Source organism: Semicossyphus pulcher, unplaced genomic scaffold (assembly GCF_022749685.1).
Source record: "Semicossyphus pulcher isolate SPU_LCO1_2020_fin unplaced genomic scaffold, fSemPul1.0.p SCAF_6, whole genome shotgun sequence".
Lineage (NCBI taxonomy): Eukaryota > Metazoa > Chordata > Actinopteri > Labriformes > Labridae > Semicossyphus > Semicossyphus pulcher.
This window is the reverse complement of record NW_027211737.1, coordinates 5,574,253-5,599,174: the sequence shown is the minus strand read 5'-3', so window position 1 is coordinate 5,599,174 and position 24,922 is coordinate 5,574,253. Positions and strand designations below refer to the sequence as shown.

The 24,922-nt window shown below is 39.0% G+C and overlaps 1 protein-coding gene across 1 annotated transcript; it reads left to right on the top strand.

The window, feature by feature from the left end:
* Positions 1-43: 43 nt before the first annotated feature.
* On the top strand, positions 44-24,519 carry mapk1 (mitogen-activated protein kinase 1). Its single transcript, XM_069682315.1, has 9 exons — positions 44-400; positions 16,672-16,854; positions 17,907-18,096; positions 18,215-18,331; positions 18,672-18,786; positions 20,015-20,146; positions 21,413-21,522; positions 21,681-21,809; positions 24,299-24,519. Exons 1-8 carry the CDS (start codon positions 255-257, stop codon positions 21,795-21,797), a joined length of 1,110 nt encoding a protein of 369 aa, XP_069538416.1. The 5' UTR covers positions 44-254; the 3' UTR covers positions 21,798-21,809; positions 24,299-24,519.
* The last annotated feature ends 403 nt before the right edge of the window (positions 24,520-24,922 follow it).

Genomic DNA, 24,922 nt, shown 5'->3' with positions numbered 1-24,922 from the left:
AGTAACAATCTCTCCTCCTCCTTCGCTGCTCGCTCCTGCCTGCCTGCGACAGCACAGCAGTGGTGTGGTCGCTCTAACGCACGCTAACGGAAAGGAAAAACACTCCGTACGTAGTGAAGGCCTCTGCCACACCGAAGACCCTGCTGCAGCCTCAGCGACGACGGATATAAACACTTATTATATATACTGGTAAACTTAGTCGCTATTTTTTTTGTTTCATAACGTTGTAGAGAAAAAAACAGCCAGTCTTCATAATGGCGACAGCTGCGGTGTCTGCCCCTGCTGGCAGCGGCCCCAGCCCCGGGCCGGGAACGGAGCTAGTCCGCGGGCAGGCCTTCGACGTCGGGCCTCGGTACAGCAATCTCTCCTACATCGGGGAGGGAGCCTACGGGATGGTGTGGTAAGTTTTTTCACTATGACTTTAAGCTACCTTGCTTTTTACATTTCGTATCGTTTTACACTTTACACATCTTTTTTTAACGTTAGCTAACTCACATTTTCCGTTAAAAAGAACTAACTGTCATGTTTTAGCTCGCGAGCAACAGTTCCAAACCATTGGTAGTTAATCGAAGACAGCGGCCGTTGGGAAAAAAGGGGAAAATCACGGTTAAAGCTACTTATTTGACTCTGATTTGCTAGGAATTTGCACTGTAATGATCCCCGACTACAAGTTAATGTACTTAGCTAACCTGGAAATATATTTAGTCATGACACGAGCCACTAACTTGCATCAAAAAGGAGCAGGGTAATAATGTTACATAAAACGCATTTAACATCGCTTTGAACGGCGGTTCTATTGTTTCTCCTACATTTAAACGCAACACACGGCTTATATAATGAACAAATTTGGTATTTTGTCAATTATGTCTTCAACAGACGCCCAACAGGGTGTGTGCATCCTCAACTTAAAATGTACAGTGATTTTTATTGACTTTGCGGTTCTTCCTGCCTCCAACAGCATAGCAAAGTATTCCTTCACCACTGAATATATATAAATAAGTTTTCATATGTAGTAAATACTGAATTTATAGTGATCTGATCTGAGTATTAAATCTTGTTTTTTTTATCTTCACTATGTCATCATGATGACATATTTACCCATGGTAGCTGCACACTTAAGTTTTTGTGTGAAATATTTGCATAATATGTATTGCAGAAGGCACAAGGGGTTTCTATCATTGTGTATTTGTTTTAGTGGCTGTTGCAGATGCCTGGTTACACACGTAAAGGCATTTAATACACTGGAACCATTCTTTCCACCTACTAATATCCTAATGAGAATGTAGTGGAATGAAAACTCATAAAAACTTTTAAAAATGTTTAACCCCATTACGACTCCATGACAGGGCCCAAATTATGTAATTGTTTTGTATTTATTCTGACGATTAATCCCAAAGAATGAAAAGGTTGATTTAACTGATCGTAGCTAAATGTCATGTTTTAGCTATCAAGGAACAGTTTCAAACTGTTGGTAGTTTAAAAGGGAAAAGAGAAAATCATGGTTAAAGATTTATTTTATTTAACATTTGCTAGAGGTGTGTGCAATCCTCCACTTTCAATTTACAGTGATTTTAATCGACTTTGTGGTTGTTTCTCTCTCCTAAACTAATACAGTAGTTCTTTTTAATAGCTTTTTAGTTGTAATCAATACTGCACTTATAGTGATCTGATAGTATTACATTTTATTTTTTCTTTATTCTATTCTAAAAGTGACGTTCACTTGTTCCCACCCAGGGTAGCTGTACACTTTCGGTTTTGTTTGTTTCAGTAGCTGATTCCTGGTTACACAATATATATGAAGGAATTTGTATGCAAGTAGCACCCTGGAAGCAGTTTTCCACTTATTTATATAATTTCATGGATGTAGGGGAAGTTTAACCCATAAAAACGTGATATTAGCAGTTTTTTAAGGTATATGGATTTGATCCGCTTCTACGCCATGACTGGAACTTATTTGTGTAAATTTCTAGTACTAAATAATGACACAGTAAATGTCTTTTCCAACTCTCCACTTTCAAAAACCCCAAATCTTGTTGTTTCTTGAGGCTGTGGTAATGTAGCTGGCCTTAAATGTGCACACTGTACTGTATTACATAATATATTGTCCTTGTGTCAAACAGCAGCAGAGTAGCTCTGTTTTTCTTCTGTGGTGAGAGAAGCTGGGTTTTCTGAGAACACAGATTCGACACAGCCTGCCTACAGTGCAGACACACAGCGAGGCGTTAAGCATCTTTTTGTCTGCAAACTACAAAACCCACCAAAAACACACAGCCGCGGTTAGTGTTTGTATGAGCCCCTATCAAACACTGAGTGGTGCATACTGATTCTCAAGGCAAGCGGACCAAAGACAATACAGTTTACCAGTAACGCCCCGTCTTGAAAGAATATAGAGTTGCAACTCTGAGGATATTATTGCTAAAACAATGAGCCAACATTATTTGGTGTAATTGTGACAAATTGCTTACCATTTAAGCCATTTCTAAAAAATCTCAAATATATTGTTTTTGCAGATATTAATGGCTTTGGGTTTTTGACTCTCAGCCAGACAAAAAAGTAATTTGAAGAAATAATTTGGCTTTTGTCATTATTTTATTAGGACACAGAAAATATTCAAAAGAATCTAACAATCATTCAAAAGTGACAGCTTACAGTCTTTATATGTGCAGAATTATTAATACTAAATAATACATTGTGATTTCCTATACATATATTTTACATATATAAGGCTAAATTTGCTTATCCCAGCACACTTACATTAATGTTGATTTATGTACACTGTACCCTATAAAAATACAAATAGACAAACAAAATGTTAATAATGAATTTGTTCGTGCTGAGTCTCAGTTTCACTGTAAATAGTAAATTACACAGGGGCTGCACTCTGGCCTACTTCAGCAGTATGAGCCTGAAAAAGAAACAGATTTTCTTGTGATCAACTTTAATTAACAGCTCTACAGTTTGCTGAAATAACAACATCATTATGCAGATTAGTAACAAGTCAACATGAAGCTTTGTCGGGTCTTTCCTCAAGAGGAGAAGAAAACTACTTTTTAAAATGAGAAGTGTGTGAGCAGAGGTCTGATCGATCATTCCTGATGCATTCGAGGAAGTCGGGAAATTTAAATGCTGAACGGCTTTCGTGACACAGCATTAAGCGAATTCAAGTTGAAAATTTTGATCTGGTAGACATTGTAAGCTGAACTTGCATCAGATGTCTGTTTATAGATATAAGATGAATAAGAAGCTAAATCGTTGTCAGATGACTGCTGATGGGAGTCGGGATGTCATTACAGCGGATTACGCTGTTTGCTCTCCACACAGATTGTGTTTCCTGCATTCGCCGAAGCCTGCTGATACGCGATTGGTCAATATTACCTCGGACTACAAGCATACTACAAATGGAAATCAGAACACTTCCAGTGCTAAAATCCGGTCACACGCCTACAGATTCTACATTTTTATGTAGAATCTCTAAATGGAGATTAGAAAATTATTAATGGATACAATAAACAATAACTGAACATAAAACGTATAGTTAAACACATGCAAAGAACTAATGCTTCAAGTTGGTTTTGTCAAACATAGTCAAGATATTCACAGTGTCTGTCTGCAACGCCCAACCTAAAACACAGAGCAGGTTTTATTTATATAAGTGAAAATGGGCATGTCGTCGTCTTAGCCAACAAGTACTGTTGTTGTATTACAAGTGGCGACTTGTGAGATGCTTCTACACTTTACTTCTCAGAGATAACCTGCCAGGCAAACTGTTTGGACTGCACAGTGACGGATTATTCCTTAAACTTCTTTTAAAGACGTTTCAGTTTCTGTAAGCTGACCTCTTTTTGTTATCTGTTCATCAAGGACTCCATCGGTGCTCCTGCTAACTAACTACTGCTTTCTTCTTCTGGTAAATGCTACCAGTAATGTGAATGTATGCAGAAGACTTTTCCCTTCGGAAATTCCGATAGCTTGCTTTAATATCAGGCATCTTTTCATCCAACTATAATGAAAGTTAGTTGATCCTAATTGGAGAAAAAAAACATGATCAATAGCGATTTCATTTTAAGGAACATGTTGCGACCAGTTTATGTCAACTTTGGAATGTTTTAATCCGGTCATTCGGATCATTTGGGCAGGTTTGAACTCTGTCTTGCAGGTCAGGCTAGAAACCTGAGCTAATACGCCTTAAACTCAAAGGAAACAATGATACAGTATATTAGGAGAGAGAATCTCAATCACATACCAGAAACAGCCTTAAATTACAACGTTTGAGTATAAAGCAGACAGTCATTTCTAGATATATCTTATTTCCTGACATCAGCGTTGATAAATTAGAGCAACAGGCACAGACAGGTCCATCATGCTTGACTCACGTTTCCAGGACTGGAATTGTATTTGTATTGACTTCCAGTAATGCCCAAATCTCTAATCTTGCAAAATGACAGCTTACAGAAACGTTTGTGTCCATAATATACAACCTTTTTTTTTCTTTTTACAACCACTTTTAATTTGTGTGTGGGTCCAGTGAGACAAAACTTGAATTATTTGACTCTAAACCCACCAAGCTTTGTGCTTAATTTTCAGAGGTTCTCAAAAAGGAGATTCTTTTTAGGTTATTTCTCAGAGTAATTCCCCCAGTGTTTGTAATAGTTTCAACGCATATTTTTAACCCAAAAATTACAGGACTGACAGACACGTTTTATTAGCAACAGATGCTATTTAAACAGTCCTTTGCCCAGCTCTTTACTTTGGTGTTGTTTCTGTATTTCTAGCCTGCTCTGAGGCAGTTGGAGTGGGCGATGTGTCAGCCTCCTTGCACTTGTCTTGCTGCGTTCTTTTTGAGACCTGTAGTTTTGAGTCAGTTGGTCATGTTGCTTTGATGTGCAGCAGCCAGAGAAAGTGGTGCAGCGTGTTCTTTGTAATCGTCCTTTGGTTTGCATCTGAAGTATTTTTAAACAGAGTCAGGAAGTTCTTCTTTATCAGGTTTCTTGCGGTAGTATTGCACCATCGTATTCTAGTGTTACAGCTTCCCTTTGAGCTGCATTCAGCGGCATTTTGAGACAGAAAAAGTGGCTTATTGTTGCATGTCTGAGTTAGGACATGTATCACCATATTGAAAGCTTAAATCATGGTGATTCTTAAGTCCAACTGCTGGAATTATGCTTTTGCAGAGATGCTCTTTAACAACTCTACATATCTACACAGATTATGTTACGTGCGTGCAGAGAACAAAAGAAACAGGGGTGCGAACACCTCAAAATGACACCAATGCAAACTTGCTTGTGCACAATGCATGTGGGGCCAGCAACAGCAAGTGATACAGTGGATAAAATAAACACATTGCATTAAAACCAAAGTAAGCAATATAGAGTATACAGTATGCATTGTTCTTACAGTATAAAAACATCTCTTAAACATAGAAGTAACGTTATATCAACCATTAACTGTAGACACATCGACAGTAGCCTTGCAAAAAATATCAGAACACCTTCTGAAAACAGAGATTCACATTGAGATGCTGTTTGTGGTTACCATGACCACTCCTGTCTCCTGTGTCCTCCTTTTGTGCTTCTTTCTTCTTTTCAGTGTGCAGCCCTGAAGCGTTTTAATTTACTTGATCATGCAGGTTTAATGTTGTGTCAAACGTGTAAAGTTGTTGGGTGAGGATTTAGTGCAGATTGTGGGTTTTATTAGGGCTTGGTGATGTAGATGAAAAATGCATCACAACCAGGAAACAAAAAGGGTGGCTTGTAAGAAGTGGCATAGAGGATTAAAATCAGTCTGTGCTTTGTGTGAATTAAGCCATTTAAAAAAGACTTCAGTTACCTTCTTGGTTTTTATGAAGAAAGGACTTGTAATTGGTATGATGTGTTACAATGTTTACAGTAGTTTGTGTACTATATATCCAAATGTTAGAGGGCGTTTGACTGTGCTGCATGCTGTCATTTTCAGACCAGGCCTATTTTTGTTTACAACAGCCTCTTGTTGATGCTAAGGCTTTTTATGTCAGGATTGTCTAGTGGCTGAGCCTCTTAACAAGAGCTTCAGTTCGTGCACACCGTCTGCTTACACAATCACAAGATACTGTATCACCCTCTGTGATGATACTCGGAGTACTCGGCCTTTTTAACCCACCCACAATAACAGTGAGATCATGGGGAAATGATCTAACTGTTGTGTTTATAAAAAAGTTTCATATCTCAAAAGACTGATGTTGGTTGGTCAGTTTCATCATCCTGTGCTCATGATATATTGGAAAAAACAAAACAATGGATTTGGATCTTGTCGCATCTCCTTTATTGTTGTTTGTTCCTTCGATTTTATTCACTGAAGAAGGTGTTTGTATTGGATGGAAAAAGGCTTCAGTGCTACAATCGTTTTTTATATCTCACTCTCCTGATAATGAGTGCAGATCCTCTTTACCCGTGTTCAAACTGAGGATATAGAAATTTATTAGGTTCCTTTTTAAGTAAGTTATCATGAGGCCAGGAAAGGTTATGGCACTAAGCCCTCAGTTGGTGTCCGGACCTGGCTGAATGAATGTGACCGATACAGGAAATATCACTGGCAAAAAAAAAGTATTGAACTGTTACACATTGGTCGATACCTGACCTTACTTTGAAGGTGACAGCACGTTGCAGACATGATCCAGGTTATGGGATCAATGCATCACATTTTATTGACTGTAAATGATGTTGAATTTTGCCCAGAGTAGACGCTGTATTTGCCTCCTGATTCAACTCATTTGTTTGCGTTGTGATGCCTAATTAAAGACCCTCAAGGCGATAAAAGTGTACTTGATGTGTGCAGTACTTTGCAGTACACAGTTATGGTGAAAATGACACGACCTGACCACATAATTAGAGCTCTCATTAAGTGTATTTTAAAGCATTTTGGCCACAGAATTAAAGCCTGGAGCTTAACTTTATTTCCTGTCGCTTATTTTTGTTCTTTTATGGCTGAATCTAACAAGGAAATCATTTGAATCATCTTACTGAGTTGAATTTTTTAGCAATAGCTTAATTGTGTAGAATATTATCAAATGATTTATTAAATAATGTTCAGAAATTACTATATTTACTTTGCTCAATCTGAGTTCCAAGACCAAAAAATCGTAAATTTGAAGGAAAAAACGGTAGATTTTCCAGTTTTGAGAAGTTTTATAAAGTGAAGGTTCCAAATTCTTTGGCCCTAATCTTTTATCTTTTACCCAATCTGTGGTGCAGTAAATGTACATGTAGTCTGGTTATAAACACCCGCCAATCCTCCTGCAGAGGGTTGATTTTCATAGGTTTAAGATATAAGTAGTTGTCGCCTTTGCAAACATTGTTCTTCTTTACAACAAAAAACCCTTTACTAAAAGAAATATTGATATTTAAACCACTTACGCATATTAAATATGTATTTAAACACATCTCTAATATATCGGTCATGATGCATTTCAAATGAAATGTCTTAGTCGTTCTTTTCCTCCTTCTGATATCTCCTTTTAATCTCGATCTGGGCTCCTTGACCCACCTGATTCCCAGCCATCGCTGATGCTCTGCTTCTTTCTGCCATGAGCCGTCCTCTTGAAATGCCACCGTGGCGCCCATCTCCATAGCAACCTCTCTTCCTCTGACATCATTACCACCACTCCACAGCCAATGGAAGAGGGAGGGAGAGAAATGAGAGCCTTGACACTCTGAAATCCTGTTGTGCAATTCAGAAGGAGATGTAATTTGGGTGATTACGCCTGCAAAGACGAGCACGACGTCTTCTGATTCACGCACACTGCTGCTTTTTACAGTGGAGCTGATATCGAATGTTCCTCATCGAGGCCTGGCAGATGTGTTTCATCGCTTAAGTGCTGCAGCATGGTGGCCTTTCACATGTTGCATTTACATGTTTCTTAGGAAATTACTACTTTTAATGTGCACAAACCCTTTAAATTAAGTTACAGTGTAAGAAGTGACAGATGTCAGATGGCTTTGATGGTATCTCTTGCTTTCATTATATCAATATATCATGTCAAAGTGTGCTTGCAGAAATTGAAGTTGCATTGAAATTGAAACACAGGAGTGCTATCATGATGAGTACTACAGTTTTTGACTGATTTTTAAGTTGTGCTACTGCAGACAGAAAATGTTCCATTTGAATCACTGCCAAACTCAGCGTGGACCTTTCTCTTCACACTTCACACAGCTCTTGTGTCACACGTGTTTTGTGCATGTTTCTCTGCATCCTCGACTGTTGTGAAATGTTAGCGCAGACGAGACGTGGTCACCACCTTGTTAGCTAATGTTCCATAAACCCAGCATAGATTACAGATCATCTGTGTGGTTTGATAAACCGGTTGTTGATGTAGGTTAAGCAGACGGTGGTTTATTTTTCATACAGGGTTGTAGAGAACATACATCATGATGAAAAGATGTGGCAACGATGTCTGCATCTTTTATGGTGTTAAAACTGCAAACTAACAATTATTGATTTGGTTGATTCAGTGTGAAATGATTGCATCTGAGAAGCTTAAATCAGATATTATGTCCAGTTCTTGCTTGATTTAACAGCTGTCATGTAAGGCTGCAACAAACGATTAATCAAATGATCTTATGATTAATTTCTCTTATAACCAACTGGCTTAAAAATCTTACACAAAATGTCCTAGAACCCAAGGCTATGTCTTCGAGTTTCTGGGTTTGTCCAACCAAACCAAACACAAGACAAAGAAAAGCATGAAATCTTTACCACTGAGAAGAAGCTTAAAACAGTTTGTTTTTAACTAGCAAAAAAAAGTTATTATTAAGATAAAGCTAAGTAAAGTTGAGGGTTATCGTTTGAAACAAAACCATTGACAAAATTGTCAATTGTTGTTATTTGCACAATACTGATGAAAAGTATGTCCTATTGGCTCTTATATTAATTGGTTATCCTCAAAATCATCTGCATTGGGTTGAATCTAGACTAGAGAATCAACTGGCTGTAAATTCTATAACCTTGCTGATAACGAGCTCAAACAGAGATGCCAAGGTCCACGAGAGCTGGACGTTATACAGCAGTTCTATCTGGGAGTGGCTGAGAGCCTATAGGCAGAAATAAAATACAGATAAGTGCTTTTTGTAGGAGGGCTGCAGTTCTTCACTTTAGACAGTACAGTATTTACAGTGTTCGTCCCTGTGTGGGATAAACTGCTTTCACCTCTGATGGGCCTCAGTCAGTAAACCTGGCTTTACACTAAAGGAAATCCTTATAGAGCGATGTATCAGATGGAGCTGACATACCTGTTTAAGGTTGCACAAAGGGGCCATTTAGGCTTCTCTCACAGGACACAGCTGTTATTTACACACCACGTTTCTTTAGTATGCATTCAGTTTGTGATTCAGCTGGGTGTGTAGCAAGGTTACTTACCAACGTGTAATCTGATGTCAAGCTATGGGCTCAGATAAGGCACTCAAACAAAGTATGTAGTAGAGATATGAACAAATGTGAATCCATGTGTCAAAGCTAGTTTCCTTTCTTTATCTAATAATCGATGTCTTCTTGTTTTTGTTACTTTAATGCAAGCCTGTTGTGTAATCCTGTGTCTGCTTGAAGAAAGAGTCAAAGTGAAAGCTTCATCATGCTTACTGCAAACAAGACAAAACACATATTGTTTATTTAGGAAACAAGGTTCAGAGCACAGATCTGTTCAGTGTGGAAATGTGTAAAAATCCAATCAGGGCAGTTTACAATAACCAAATGGTGATTATTCACATAACATTATGTGTTAAAGGTACTACAAGTGGCTTAAATATAGCTTATATCTAATAGAGCTGCAAGGATTAATTAGAAATGTAATGCCAACAGAGCATAATTGATTGATAATTGACCTTATTCTAACAAAATAAACTCCTTAAAAGTGATTCATCTGCTTCCTGTTCTCTTCCTCCACTGTAAACTGAATCTATCCCGGTTGTGAGCAAAACAAGACTTTTGAAGATGTCATCTTCGGCCTCGAGAAGACTGATCAACAAAGCTAATGGATTAGACGAGAAGATAATAGACAGATTAATCAACAATAAATGTAAAAAAGTAACGTTAACAACTGCAAAGGTAATGTGTACATTTTTAATGTTTATCTTTGAGGTCAAAATATAATATACTAATATAGTTATGCATTCCCTTCCTCATAAAATATTAGTGTAGGGCTGTAGTAATTTCTCATTTCTCCTTCCATGCCTTCACTAGAGCATAGCTGCACGTTTCCTCCGATCTGTTGATCATAGAAATGGTGTGAAACCATTGTCAGATACAAGACAGAAAAACAACATGGAGATATGCACTTAAAGCATGAGCCGATTGTCTTCAGAGAAACTTATATTGCATTTGCTGTGTGTATATAGTATCTCTGCCTTCTGTCTGTTATGGTTTTGTTTCATGTAAGCGCAGACTTTTTTTTATGATGTTTGCAGACTTGGTGTTTCAGGCGAGGTCGCCCACCTCAGCTGTAAAACACTGCAGAAGACATAAGAGTGCACAGTTCAAGTAGGGAAATGTTGCTTCATCAGAGTCACTTCCTTAAAATGTCCTCACAGTCTTTGCTAAGAACATTAAGGGGCCTTTGTTGAGTATTTTGCATTGCTACAATTACTTTTATTTTGGAACCAGACACTGTTACATTTCGTAGAAATATTCAGTGTATTCCTGGATTTAGAGAAGCGATTGAGAGATTTAGATTAAGAGGATAACAGAGCATGTTCAGTAAAGCTCTTCACGGCAGGTTCCAGTATAAATGCAAACATAAAGCGGTTGTTTGTGGTCTTGGTACGTTATCTGTATTCACAAGAAGGTTGTTGGGTGTTTATCAAAGCATGCATTTTGCAGAGTTAAGAAAACGACTCATGTTTGCGACCATTACAGAGCTAGTTTACCATATAAAGCTCATTTGATCATAAAGCAATCCAAGCTTGAGTGTATAGCTCTTATAAACACTAACAGCTCAGAGTCAGCTTGTTTAAAACAGGTTTTTGTGTCACATTCACAGAAGCAGGAAGTGCAAGCCGATAAGCAAAAGAGGCAGATACAAATTGTTATCAAATTGTGATTTTGCTCGACTGAAGACCCCCTGTGCCCTTTTTTTTTCCACACACAGCTAACAAGGCCATATGGTGTGAACTCTTGTGGGCGACAGTCAGTGCAGCCTGAGGCTTTACTACTGAAACCTCTCAGACAGCAAATTATTCTTGTCAGTTCTAAGAAACAGATCGAATTTAAGATTAAACAAAGGGAAAATGTTTTTCTAGAATAGAGGGGAAAAAATGCAGGTGCACAAATCAGAAGTAGATTCAGCATTTAAATATAATACATCAGTTTAAAGAACAAACCAAGAGGTCTGGGATTATGTTGCTGTGTGGTAGAAATCTAAATATATATTAAGTAGATTATTGATTAGGAAATATGGGGAAGAAACAACAGAAATGCAAGAGTAGAAGTTACCTATTGCAGTGCAAATGTAATGCTACAGGTTAAAATTCTAAGTAAAGATAGATAATAGTAAATATTATTATAACACAGTGAATAATCAGTGATGTGAGAGAACCCTCTGTGACTTAGTGTCATGCTTCATTAGTAAATGCAAATAAAGGACTGTACTGTAAAGAGCATAATGTAAGGAGCCTTTAATCCCACTGTACCAATGCTTAATGCCCACTGCACTCTGGCCCCTCCACCCTCTCCACCCTGAAGCTTCATCTCGTGCTGCCTTCAAATCGCTTGTGTAGTTTGTACATGGACGCTCATATCTGCACCTTATCTGTACGCATTGCCCTTAAGCATAGTGAACTTCTCCCCTTCTTCCTCATACCCAACCCCTTCAACATAGTCATGGTAACAGCCTTATTGCATAACAGAGCGGCTGCAGTGTAAAGCCTTGTATTTCCATCTCCTTGGAAACAGAAACCCCCCCTCTCCTCGCTCTTCACCCCCTCCCCTCTGTGCTCCTTCCTGTGCACTGAGCATGCTCAGAAAACAATGCAGAAGCAGAGGAAACAGGAAAGGCAGCTCAGCGCAGATTCACTATTGCATACCAGAGCCTGCAGCTCTTATTGCAGCCTTAGCATCTTCATTTAGATAAGCTCTTATGTACCCAAGCTGAGGGGGGTCATTTTTTTGTACTTCTCAAACTTCCCTGAAGATTCTGATCTAACCTTTACTTATAGCTGCAAGTTATGACTATTTTAATTACTCATTAATCTGCTAATTACTTTGATCGATAAATTAATTATTTTGATCAATCAAAAATTGCAAAAATGTCCCTTATAATTGAGCTCTTCCAGACCCAAAAGGTAACTCGTTTTGTATAATGGAAGAATACAGAAACAGTAATCGTAGTAGTAGTTTGAACTAGTTGTGCTTAAAAAATGGCTTCATCCATCGTTTGTTTGCATGCAGCCTCCTTTTTGTTGGAGCAACAAAATATAAGGTGTGCTTAGCCAATGTTTCTGCTGTGAGGAATCACAGTCAGCTGTGTAAAACAGGTGCCACCATCAGCTGGTTGTAAGCACTGAGCCAGGTGTAGTCTCCTCCCAGGCCAAAATTCACACATTCAAACCATCCAAAAGTAAGAGCTCCAAAGTCCTGAGTGCCTTTGACAGCACCATTCTCAGTCATTTAAGTCCACCCTTCAGTGATAAGGCAGGACTCTCGCAGTACTCTGACGCAAGCATATTAATACTACACATTGAACTCAGTGCACTTTGTACTTCCTCAAAAAGTTCCTTCTGTTACACACCTGCACAAACTGACAAGGAACCAAAGGGCTTGCCTCAGTAAACATGATGAAATGTGTGCACCACGATTGTCTTCACTTCTCTTTGCACTTAACACAGCCCATGATGTCCATGTTTCAATACCCCCTGCGGCCATATTAGCAGAAATGTTTCAAATATAAAGCACTTAACAGAATTGCATATACATTGAGATAAGAAAGACTGGAGGCAAAAAGTATATCATTTTTCTTTGTTAAAATTAAATTGGTTTTGAACAGTGCTCCAGCTAGCAAACTGTTATCATTATCAACCCATCACTTGATACACTTGAGTATTGCCATATTATGTTTTGTAATACTGCATCAATTCTCAAAATCCCTTACAATGTATTTTACTGATACAGGCAAATGTTAACCGCTTTGCTCAGACTGCAAAAACTAGTGCTTGATGTTGGATGTCAGAGGGGCTGTGATAAATACACATTTTGATCCCACTGTTGTGATTGCATTTAAAAAGTCTTTTCTTATTCCGCTGGCAGTTTTCCTTGAATAATATTTTAGAAAATTGAAATATCTTACCCTGCCAATGTATGTGCAATGTTTTCAGTTGTAACCCCTGTATCATGATGCGTTTCAGTTGCCAGATTCTTGCCAAACAGACCACACATTATTTTGATAAAATGTTAGAGAAATAGAAATTTAATGTCACAATATCCTCGAGCGCAGGGTTTCATTTTAGAAATGCTTGTTTTGTCGACCAACAGTTCTAAAACCCACAAAAGGAAAAAGCAGCAAACCATCTTATATAAGGAGGTGGAACCATTCATCCTTTCTGCTGCTAAATAATGGCTTCACTGGGGTTTCATGTGACCATTTCCAATATCAATTAGTGCAGATTATTAGCATTTGTTCATGTTTATAGTTATAATACAGCAAAGGTTTTCTTGTGAGTTTACATAATGCATGAGAAAAAACCGTGTTAAAAATCGTTGGAGGCTGTATCATCGTCTGTTCTAAAAACAATCTGATAGTCTCTGTCTCTGCCAAAACTGGCTCTGCTCCGGATCACATCTTAGCTTTGATGAGTAAATCTTGTAGCAGCTCCCTGCTCCTCTGAACACGAGGGTCTCTGCTGCTGTACAACAGTTACATGGAGGACTATTTCCTCCCACACACACATTCCTCTCACACAAGTGGAAAGGAAGGTCACTCATATTTCCCTCGCAGAAGGCTGGCACACTTGTGTTTACATTTCAGTCCCTACACCACCATCACTATAGCAACTCCTTTCTTATTCTGTCGTACCGTGTGGGTGTCTTTCTGTCGTTCCTCTTGTTTGTAATGTGCACAAATAAAATCACACTTGGCGAGATGTAAATGAGGCAGCTCAGGAACTTAAGAAAACCTTTATTATGTAGGTTTTCTTAATTTGTTAGTTTAGCTTTGTCTGAAAATGTAGGTTTTCTTATGGCACCGAATAATGACAGTTTGAGATCAGACCACCTAGAAATGCAGAAAATCTTGGAAGCAGGAAGCAGTAATTTGCAATTCTCTGCAGTAGGTGTTGATTTGGAATTGGTTTTCATGCTTCACTTACTGTGTACTGAAGATGTCTGGCCAGTTTGTGTACCAAAACCAGACTATAATTTGTGACTGGCTTCAGAATTTGTGGACTGAATTTCTGAACGAAAAAACATGTATGTTTTAATCACAGCACTTGAGGGTAAAACCAAGGGATCTTTTTATTCCCTTTTATTGTATTTCAATTATATGGCCTCCTTACTGTTGAGATTTGAAATGTCTCTGGCTGAGTTAGTGTGAGGAAGTTGAAACAGCCAGTGAAAAGAGCTGGAAAGTCAACAGTAGACATGTCTGTACCTGGAAAAGTGTGGAGGAGGGGAATTGAACAATTAGTCTGCTGGGTGTAGATGCACTCAGACAGTCAGACATTATTACACATGCGAAAATGGAACAGCTTTGGTGAGTTTTTATTGCACTTTAACTTAATTTGGAGAACAGGGTTTTGTAACACAAGAACTTAATTATCCTAACACAATTCCACTTAATTTAGTACTTCATTATCATCCTGTCTTTCTCTCAAACTCATTACACACCTGAACCTGCAAGCTGCTGGAGAGCTGCTGTTTTAGCACAGTGTCACGACAGAAAACAATTATAAACATGCAGAGTAAACAAAAAAATCATGCGTTCTCGAATGATTGAAAGGATCATTAAACATGTTAATACTTGTTGGTGCAAATATATCGAGCAACATCCCAGAAGAAAAGGCCTGCAGGCAAATTTTTAGCCTGATTCACACAGCATCTTCCCCTTCTTTCTCTCCTGTTTACGTGGGAGCATACACAGGTGCTCTTTTTCTTCATATGTATTAGTCAATAGCCAAGTCAGAAGCACAAGTACATGTGTGTTTTTCCAGTCTTGATATCGTTGGTAATTGATACACCATATTCTTTTATATCAAACACCTTTCCTTTTACTCTCACAGCACTAGTTTCAGCTTTATCAGGTTTTTCAGCTTATCACCTCTGTTGTGAAGTATGCGTGATGTAAACAGGCTCGTACCTCCTGAGCTTTGTGCATTAACTTATTGCTCCTCCTCTGGGTCAGGCTTTAGTGTGAGATCTGCCAGACTCTGGCATTCATCGCATGCAAATATACGGTATCATTTCCTGTATATGTTGTGCTCTCCTTTATTGGATTTCAGATGTTAATATTGCAAAATGGAGCTGAGCTGCCTGCTAACGTTCAACAAAATGAATAGTCACGTGCATTACCGAGACGTGTGTTTGTGAAGAATAGCTGCAGTTAATTAAGTTTTATTGAATACTTGCAGTGTCTTTGTTTGCACACGTGTTAAATTGCACAAAAAAACGTTTTTCTCGAATATGTATGTAAAAAAAATATAGGACATGTCCAAAAATATGTCAAAGCTTCACACTAAATACTACGCTCATCATTTTAATGACTAATTATACAGAACTGAATGCTATGTAATGCTAAATGTTTAATTATAATTTAAAATAATGGTTTGATTGTTTTTTTATCACCTGACCTTAAAATCATAAAATGTTTGTTTAAATGCATTTAAACAAATACATTGTTATTCAAGTTTCAGAACACAGTATGACATGTTTTTACTGTGTGAGATATATTGTGAACTATGGTAGCAAACTGGTGGGAAACCAGAGTTAGGTCAGGTTATCTTATCGGGAAGTGCTAGCTCTTTGTCTCTTCGCCTCTCTCTTGGTGCATTGTGGTGTGCTGAGCAGTGGCATGGCTTCTTCAGATATAATTTCACTGCATCCTCTGCTGACTTGCAGTATTTTGGACCTATTATTGTCTCTAAATTCGGCTGAGCTGTGTCATTGTGCTAAACTGGTCAGGTATCATTGCTTGGGAGTTTTGTTCCACTCCTACATTCCGGTTCCTTTGTTTATCAAACAGATCATACTGCACCAGCCTCAGTGTTTACATCAAAGGTGTATTTGGCGTGTTAAGATACTGATGATAGAAAACCCAACATATCCTGCCTTATTTCTTCACACATTAACTGGAAAACCACAAAAAGTAGGCAGCATTTGTCACCAAAGTTTTTAATCTTATTGCTGTTGGTCAATATGGCTTTATCGGCACAACAAGACATGATTTAGATTTTTTCTGTTATTTTAAAATCAGTGAACACCACTTCATATTCCTATCGTAAAAGTGGCGTTATTGATATCCTATTAAGAGAGCAGCTAAATGGATTACAGCCATCATTAATGCTACTTCAAACACCTGTGCTTTTCCTCCTGTTGCATGTAAAAATGTCCGCTTTGAAAAAGGCCTATGGCTTTAAAAAGTCATCGGTTTCTTATATTACAAATTTCCATAACGTTTGATTTGTAATCGTTGGCTTTTGTTTGTCTCTTTCTTGAATACTCCAGCTCTGCCTATGATCGGGACAACAAGATCCGTGTGGCCATCAAGAAGATCAGCCCTTTTGAGCACCAGACGTACTGCCAACGCACCCTGAGGGAGATCAAAATCCTGCTGCGCTTCAAACATGAGAACATCATCGGAATCAACGACATCATCCGCACACCAACCATCGACCAGATGAAGGATGTGTATCCTTGCACCCTCATTTAATCATCATTTAAACAATGTCTAATATGTCAAGATATGTTAAAATATTCATGTTTGTGCAATTTATATTATGACATTCAAACCCTCAAAGTTTTTCTTCCTTCAGAGGTTGTTGACAAAAGGTTTTATGCCAATGAAGTTGGTCTCACACTCAGGCTTTTGTATTTCATCTCTGTTTTTCAGTTGTATTTTCTTACATAAGAGCCACCTGTCACCATATATTTGGCGGAGATGCTCTTCACTGTAGCCCAGCAGCAATCGCAGCAAACTGGTTGAGTGCATAGTAACTGTAGGTGTCATAATGCATTGTGGGTAGGTTTAAAATCTTCCTCACCTAGAAGAAATGGCTGTGACTTAACCTGCAGCTAATCAGCTCACTGCTCCCTCCTTGCAGATAACACAACATTCACCCAAACAAAAACAATAAACCCTTCCAGATAAAATATCTCTCCTACACAGAAATGAGCTTTTTTCCTCAAAGTTATTTAAGGAGGTCTCACATAGACTAATGCGGTTTCAGTAGGTTATAGCAGCAGGAGCAGCAGCTCATTTGACAACCATGGAACCTGAGAGACTTTAAGATTTCACTGAATTGCAAGGTTGCCCAAAATGTGAGTCTAGTCAGCAGTTTGGCTGTGTTTTCCTGCCTCTGCCTGCCCGCTGTAACACCAGAATCAAGATAATTGTCTGAGCTAAATGATGCAAAGTTTGGGTTTTCCTTGCAATGCTGACAATATCCAATTCGATAAAATCCTAAATGTAGTTTGGACACAAAGGCTGGGCAGTGAAAACCAACAGAAAAGCATAAATTAGGACTTTATTGTACCAAAGGGGTAGATGTCAGCTTGTATGACTAAATAGATTATTGAGTATAGGTCGCTTGTAGAGGTAGACATTTGTTTTCGTTGTTTTTCTGTTAATTTTGCAGCTCTATCTGATAAACTGATCTCATTTTGTAGGAAATAACTTTGTGGTTCAGGGTGTGGCTTCCAGGAAAATGAAGTACAAGTTTCTTTAACACAGCCCTTTGCAGATATATTGTCCAGGATCTCATGGAGACCGACCTGTACAAGCTCCTGAAGACTCAGCACCTGAGCAACGACCACATCTGCTACTTCCTCTACCAGATCCTCCGAGGGCTCAAGTACATCCACTCTGCCAACGTCCTGCACCGCGACCTGAAGCCCTCCAACCTTCTGCTCAACACCACCTGTGATCTCAAGGTAGAATATCAAAGACTAATTAACATGATACAAACTAATAATCAACATGCATCTCATTGTGATCCTGTATCCTTAAATGTTGTTGTCACTCATCATGTTGTACTTCATCTCTCTGCAGATCTGTGACTTTGGTTTGGCTCGTGTTGCTGATCCTGACCACGATCACACTGGTTTCCTAACAGAGTATGTAGCCACTCGTTGGTACCGAGCACCTGAGATCATGCTCAACTCCAAGGTGAGAGGCAGTGTTGACACTTATTTTGTAAAGTGAGCTATCTTGGGATAGCATTTTTGACCTTACATTCGCTGTGTCTTTATTTTAACTCTCGGTTATGTTAGTGATTTTTTTTCTAATTTACATCTGAACCTTTTCTCTCTAAATCTTGCAGAAAATCAAATATCGTTAAACTATTCGAAGAATGAGGCACTAACTGTCCACCGTCACCCAACTCGCAGTTAACCTTCATGCTATGTTAATGCTATGTATGGCATAGTCCACCTATAAATTTGATCTTGTTTGTGTACTGTAGTCATCACTGTGCCTCTTTCTGTTTGTCTCTCTCTCTCTCTCTCAGGGCTACACCAAGTCCATAGACATCTGGTCAGTGGGTTGCATCCTGGCTGAGATGTTGTCCAACAGGCCAATCTTCCCGGGGAAGCACTACTTGGATCAGCTTAACCACATTTTGGGTAATCATTCTGTAATATCCAGTGTTTTTATGATAGTTGAGGTACTGTAGTATTGGGATTGTGTTTATTTAGTTGATTGTAAAATTCTGCTACTTTAGTACACAGTTGCTGCAAATAACAATTGATTTGACAGTTATTTAAGGAGGTCTTACATAGACTAATGTGGTTTCAGTAGGTTATAGCAGCAAGAGCAGCAGCTCATTTAACCACCATGAGACCTCAGACACTTTAAGATTTCACTGAATGGCAAGGTTGCCCGAATTACGAGTCTAGTCAGCAGTTTGGCTGTGTTTTCCTGCCTCTGCCTGCCCGCTGTAACACCAGAATTAAGAAAATTGTCTGAGCTAAATGATGCAGTTATGGTTTTTTTGGTTTTACAATGCTGACAATGTCCAGTTCGATAAAATCATATATGTAGTTTGGACAGTAAGGCTGAGCAGTGAAAACAAACAAAAATGCATTAACTAAGATTTTGTTGTACCAAAGGGGTAGATGGCAGCTTGTATGACTAAGTAGATTATTGAATATAGGTCGCTTATAGAGTCATAACATTTGTTTTCGTTATTTTTCTATTAATTGTGTTGCCCTATCTGATACCAACAGATCTCATTATGTAGGAAATAACTATGTGGTTCAGGAAAATGAAGTACAAGTTGACTATTTTTTTTTTGTCTAAAAATGGTAACAAAAAAATGTCAGTACGTGTTTCCAAAAGCCGTCCTCATACGATCAGATTCAGTTTACAGTCACGGAAGAGTAAATAACTCCAAAATGCTCGCATTAATGAAGCTGGAATCAGAGAATTGATTTAAGTCTGTTGATCGCTGCAGCACCAAAGTTAATGCTGTATAATGTGGCTATCTGTATTTTGATTATTTGAATTCAGTTACTTTATCATAATGGTCATAACATGTCAGAAACTCCATGTTTTCCTCTAAGCTGAGACAACTTTAGACTTGAACCAAAATTTCACACTTTCTGTCATTTACAACTAATAGTAGAGGAATATCATAGCTGTTATTAAAATATATCTAGTCGAAAGTTTTGTCACTAAGTGCTAGACCACACATTGCTTCTTCCATCTGTCGTTGTTTTGTGTTCAGACTCAAAACTTCCACACATAGCTGAAGACTGGAAGCCGAGGCTGTGTGAACTAGTGGACAAAGCACAACAGTGATTTACAGATAGCAAAGTTATTCCTCTTCATAATCTTTTCTTCCTCCTTCAGGGATCCTGGGTTCTCCCTGTCAGGAGGATCTCAACTGCATCATCAACATTAAGGCCAGGAACTATCTGTTGTCGCTGCCCGGGCGCTGCAAAGTGCCGTGGAACCGCCTCTTCCCCAACGCTGATCCCAAAGGTGACAACAGCCTCTTTATCGACACACATGAATCCAACTGGTCATTGAATTTCTAGAATATTCTGAATCTTTGAGAGGATGAAGTTTAGACAAAGGAGAGTTTCTGCTGCTGAACAATTTTAATTGAGCTAGTTAAATATGCCTGTTGGTGAGGAAAATCACTGTAATTGGCTATTCAGCTTAGTGGATTGGTACAAAAGAGAAACAGAAGTGTGGAAAGCAACTAGTCCTGTCTTCTTCCACAAGCTAAAAACTAAGGGCTGACACATCAGTTTCCTTTGCACCCTTTTATCAGACATAGGCTCGATCAGAAGCATGCTTGTTGGCCATAAACTGTTGTCTTTGCAGTGTTTTCAAGTGCAACTTCTTGGCCCAAACACATGCAACATGAGGTGACGCAATAATCGTCCTCCCTCACTGCTAGTTTTTTTAACCCAACCTGCAAAATAATGACAAACACAGCCCAAAATGATGAAAATGTAAATGAGCAACATGAAATCTTTGGTTGTCTTCCCAAAGCAATCTAATCCGCCAGACAATTTAGAGCTGTGAAGCCCAGTGTCAGAAATACAGACCAAAAGTCTCACTGTGACCTCAGGTTATGACCAACCAATCAGAAAAAGACACACAAACTAATACGAGGACTGTTACCACATTACCCAACAAAAGCTTTTTAAAAGTTCTAAGGAAATCAAAAATAAATCTGTGCAGACAAACTAAATCCCTGAAGGCAAATTCAAACAGAATTCTGTGGGAATCAAAATAAATATGGACAAATATGGCAGCATCTTGAAAACGAGAGCGGTGCAGATTTGTGATGCGTTCCTGATGTTGTGAAAATGCTCCCACGTTTCTTTCTCCTTGTCTCTAAGCTAATTATCTAAACGTTCATCCAACGATCGGACAGTCCTCAAACAGATATCGTCTGACACAGGTTGCGACTAAAGTTTGTTAGACTCATCTCGCACAGAGGGACATTACATGACTGTTGTTGGGACAGTCATGTAAGGAAAGGCACGGGGTGCAACTACAAAATATGCAGGAGCTTATCAAATTAGTCCTAAATAGCTCTAAAATTCCTTCAATTGTTAATGTGTTTTATAAAATATATAATTAACAAGTGCGTCTCATAGTTAACAAGCTGGAAATAATTCAAACAGCACGCAGGTTGTGATGGTGCTCTCTAGTGGACAGGAAAGCTCTCTGCTGTATCTGAATCACCCTGAATCAACAGCATCATAAACGCTCACATCCTTGTTTCTGCAGCTCTGGACCTGTTGGACAAGATGTTGACCTTTAACCCCCACAAGAGGATTGAGGTGGAGGAGGCCCTGGCGCACCCCTACCTGGAACAATATTACGACCCCACAGATGAGGTGAGACAGTCCACCTGGGCTTTTAGATGTCATGCATAATTTCCTGCTGATCACGATGGCATCTGTTATTTTCCTTGTTCTTTACATTTCTTCTGATAAACACTTAAAGTCTCCACTGCACATTAACATCAGCATGTCCTCCCTGCCTCTCTGTGCAGCCTGTTGCTGAGGCCCCCTTCAAGTTTGACATGGAGCTGGATGACCTACCCAAAGAGACACTGAAGGAGCTCATCTTTGAAGAAACTGCACGTTTCCAGCCGGGCTTTAGGTCCTAACGGCTCACACAGGTGAGTCTAAACCACTGCAGTCCGTTAGAACTACAGCTACAGAACAATGTAACTATGAGCTGCGCTGAAGTCTTAAAACAACCAAACTTTTAAATGTCAAAAAGATCAGGGTGATCCTCAGCGCAGTCCCGCCTCCGCCACTCTAAAAACACAGCAGTGTTGAGTGTCCATCATGAGAACTACTTCAACCTATAAAACAGCGAGTGAGTGGTGTTCAAGCTTTAAAAACTACTGATTCAGTTGTGCTAAATTTAACAACTCACCACTTCAGAGCTAAAGTAAAGACCTCACAGAGTACACATAATATAGATTTGAATTTTGCTTCTGTAGAGGCTCTCCGTGAGGATAAAAGCACTTTAAAAGCCATCCATCCTAACTGGCACTTTAAATGTAAACAGCAGAAATAGATCTGCTTTATTGCAGCCAAAACAAACCTAAACCAGTCCCACATATGTGCATGTATTTACATATTTTTCAAGTTTTGGCACAGCTTCTTTGAGAGTAACAAATCCAAACATCATTATAGTCCTAATGTCACAAAGTTCTTCCTATATCGACTGACATTTTAGTTAAATGATTATTAGAAACTGCAAAGTTGGTGAAAGCAGCTTTCTGTCACTTTAATGTGAAACTTTCTTGATATTGGAGGTGAAAATCGTAAAATGTCTCAAAAGTAAAACCACTAATGGGAAAACACCAGTTTTTCTGCCACACAGCATCATTTTTTTTTGCAACACTGGACCCCTTCAGAGAACTAGTTCATTGATATATTTAAATATGGATCTAAAGATCCTGCCTGAAAGCAAATACACACGTTAACCATGACGAAAGAAGGCTCCTTCTATCTTTGTCCAGTTACCTTAGTTATGATTTTGTTTTCAATTTGAGCTTCTAGCTCGTACGTATACTGTCCAATATAAACTACATCAGTCAGTAGCCCTTTTTACACTGCCAGTTCAAGGCGAGATTATTACGCCTCTGTTACGTTCCGTCTTGTATGTAAAAGGCACTGAGGTGGAATGGTGGGGCGAAGTCGTTCCGCCTCTGAGCCAGCATCGGAGGTGGTTACAGAGGCGAAACGGCATCTGTGTAAGAACAGCGCCGTGTGTGTATTTGAAGCACGTGCTGTTTGTTACACCTTGCGCACGTTTTGCTTCTGCAACGCAGGAACGCTGTAAAAACACACACTGGGGCGGCTTAACGCCGGCGTAGCTTGGTCCAATGTAAAATGGCAAAGGCTGCATGGCGGCGGAGCTTCGTTACGGCGCTGAGGCAGAGGCGCAGTGTAAAAAGGGCTACTGACTGATGTAGTTTATATTGGACAGTATACGTACGAGCTAGAAGCTCAAATTGAAAACAAAATCATAACTAAGGTAACTGGACAAAGATAGAAGGAGCCTTCTTTCGTCATGGTTAACGTGTGTATTTGCTTTCAGGCAGGATCTTTAGATCCATATTTAAATATATCAATGAACTAGTTCTCTGAAGGGGTCCAGTGTTGCAAAAAAAATGATGCTGTGTGGCAGAAAAACTGGTGTTTTAGTGAAGTCCGTATTTGTCAAATGTATCCAGTGAAATGAACCAAACACTTCCAAATTTGCTGATAAAAGTCTTTTTGCCAACAAAAAAAACAAAACATTCTCTCTGTTGGTTAAACCCTTTTGGGGACGTGTTTTTGCATTAAAAAGGCCAGATTAAAAAAGAGCTGTAGGAGATAACGACATCATTTCCTGCACTGATGACACTTCTAAGATGTGGTGATCTCTGCTAACCACCAGCTGCTCCCTGACAGCCTCTTGTTGTGATAATAACTATCAGTAATACGTTTTATAGCCTATAATCCGCTTTGTGTCAGCGTATGTAATTACTGTGTTTCCTCTCGGCAGCGTTTCGATCTGTAACACAAGTCCACTGAAAAGGAACAGAGTGTGACATCTCCTAAATTGGAGCATCACAAAGCATGTCGCTGCACATTTCTGTATTCTGTTTGTAGAGCTTTCACATTTAATTCTTTATGTCAGTATCCGTAACATCTGTGAATGTAAACGCCATTAATAGTTAGCAGCTGAAGTAGGATTGTAGCTGATGTAATCCAACGCTGATGTACAAATATATTTCTCTTTAAAAGGCCGGAGCTGAGGAGTAAAGTGTACATGGTTTAATTAATGAAAACTTCCTACATAAACATTTGTAACAGGATCTTTTAACTGTTATTTGGTCTTCTTTAATAACAACTGTAGCCTTGCTGTGATGTCCCTGCTCTTCACTCGTCATTTGGTGGTCACTCACACGGTGTTGTTAGCACTACTATTGTGGCAGTAAATAGTCTCAGTCGGTGTTGTACTCATGTCCCAGTTCTTCTTTTTCTTATGTCAAATACTCACAAAAGAATAAATTGGCAAAAACAGACATTTTTGTGCAATAGGTTAGAACTTTAAATCAACAATGTGTGGCACTCATCACTCAGTCACTGTTTCTCCTCCTTCCAGATGATTCTGTGGACTGGCTTCTGCGTTGCCACTGCTCCTCCCCGCCTCCACACTGTTGCTGTGATGGGTTTCTTTTCCTGTTTTTTTTTTGTTTTTTTTAGTTTATTTTCCTCTCCTGTTGTCCTCATCACCTGGATTCCTTGGGTCTCACTCGTCAAGTCCACTTTGCTCAGGAATGGCGTCAGGAATCAATCAATCAATCGATCATCCTCTGTCTCTCTTTCTTTTTCTCTCTCTCTGAGGTGAGGGGCGAGTGGAGGGGAGGGGAAGGGGGGTTGAGTATTCACATCACAGCTTACAGTTTGGGGGGTGATTTTGTGTTTTAAGCCAAGATAAACAATTTGTGTGTGTGTCTCAAAAGCATTTGGCTCTGGCTATTCCTATTCAAGACCTTCTCTGTGCGGTTGAATGACGGTGATAGATTAGCTGTTGTGTTTCTCGGTGCCGCTGTCGTGGTTATAACTCTGCCTGCATTGCACAAACAGTCGATTACTTCTATCATCCATCATAAATAAAAAGGTCTTTTGAATTTTCTAACCTTTGTCGCACTGTTACAAGGGACACCTTGATCTCTATCTTTATTCTCTCTTTTTGAAAAAGATAAGAATCCTGAATTAAATCAGC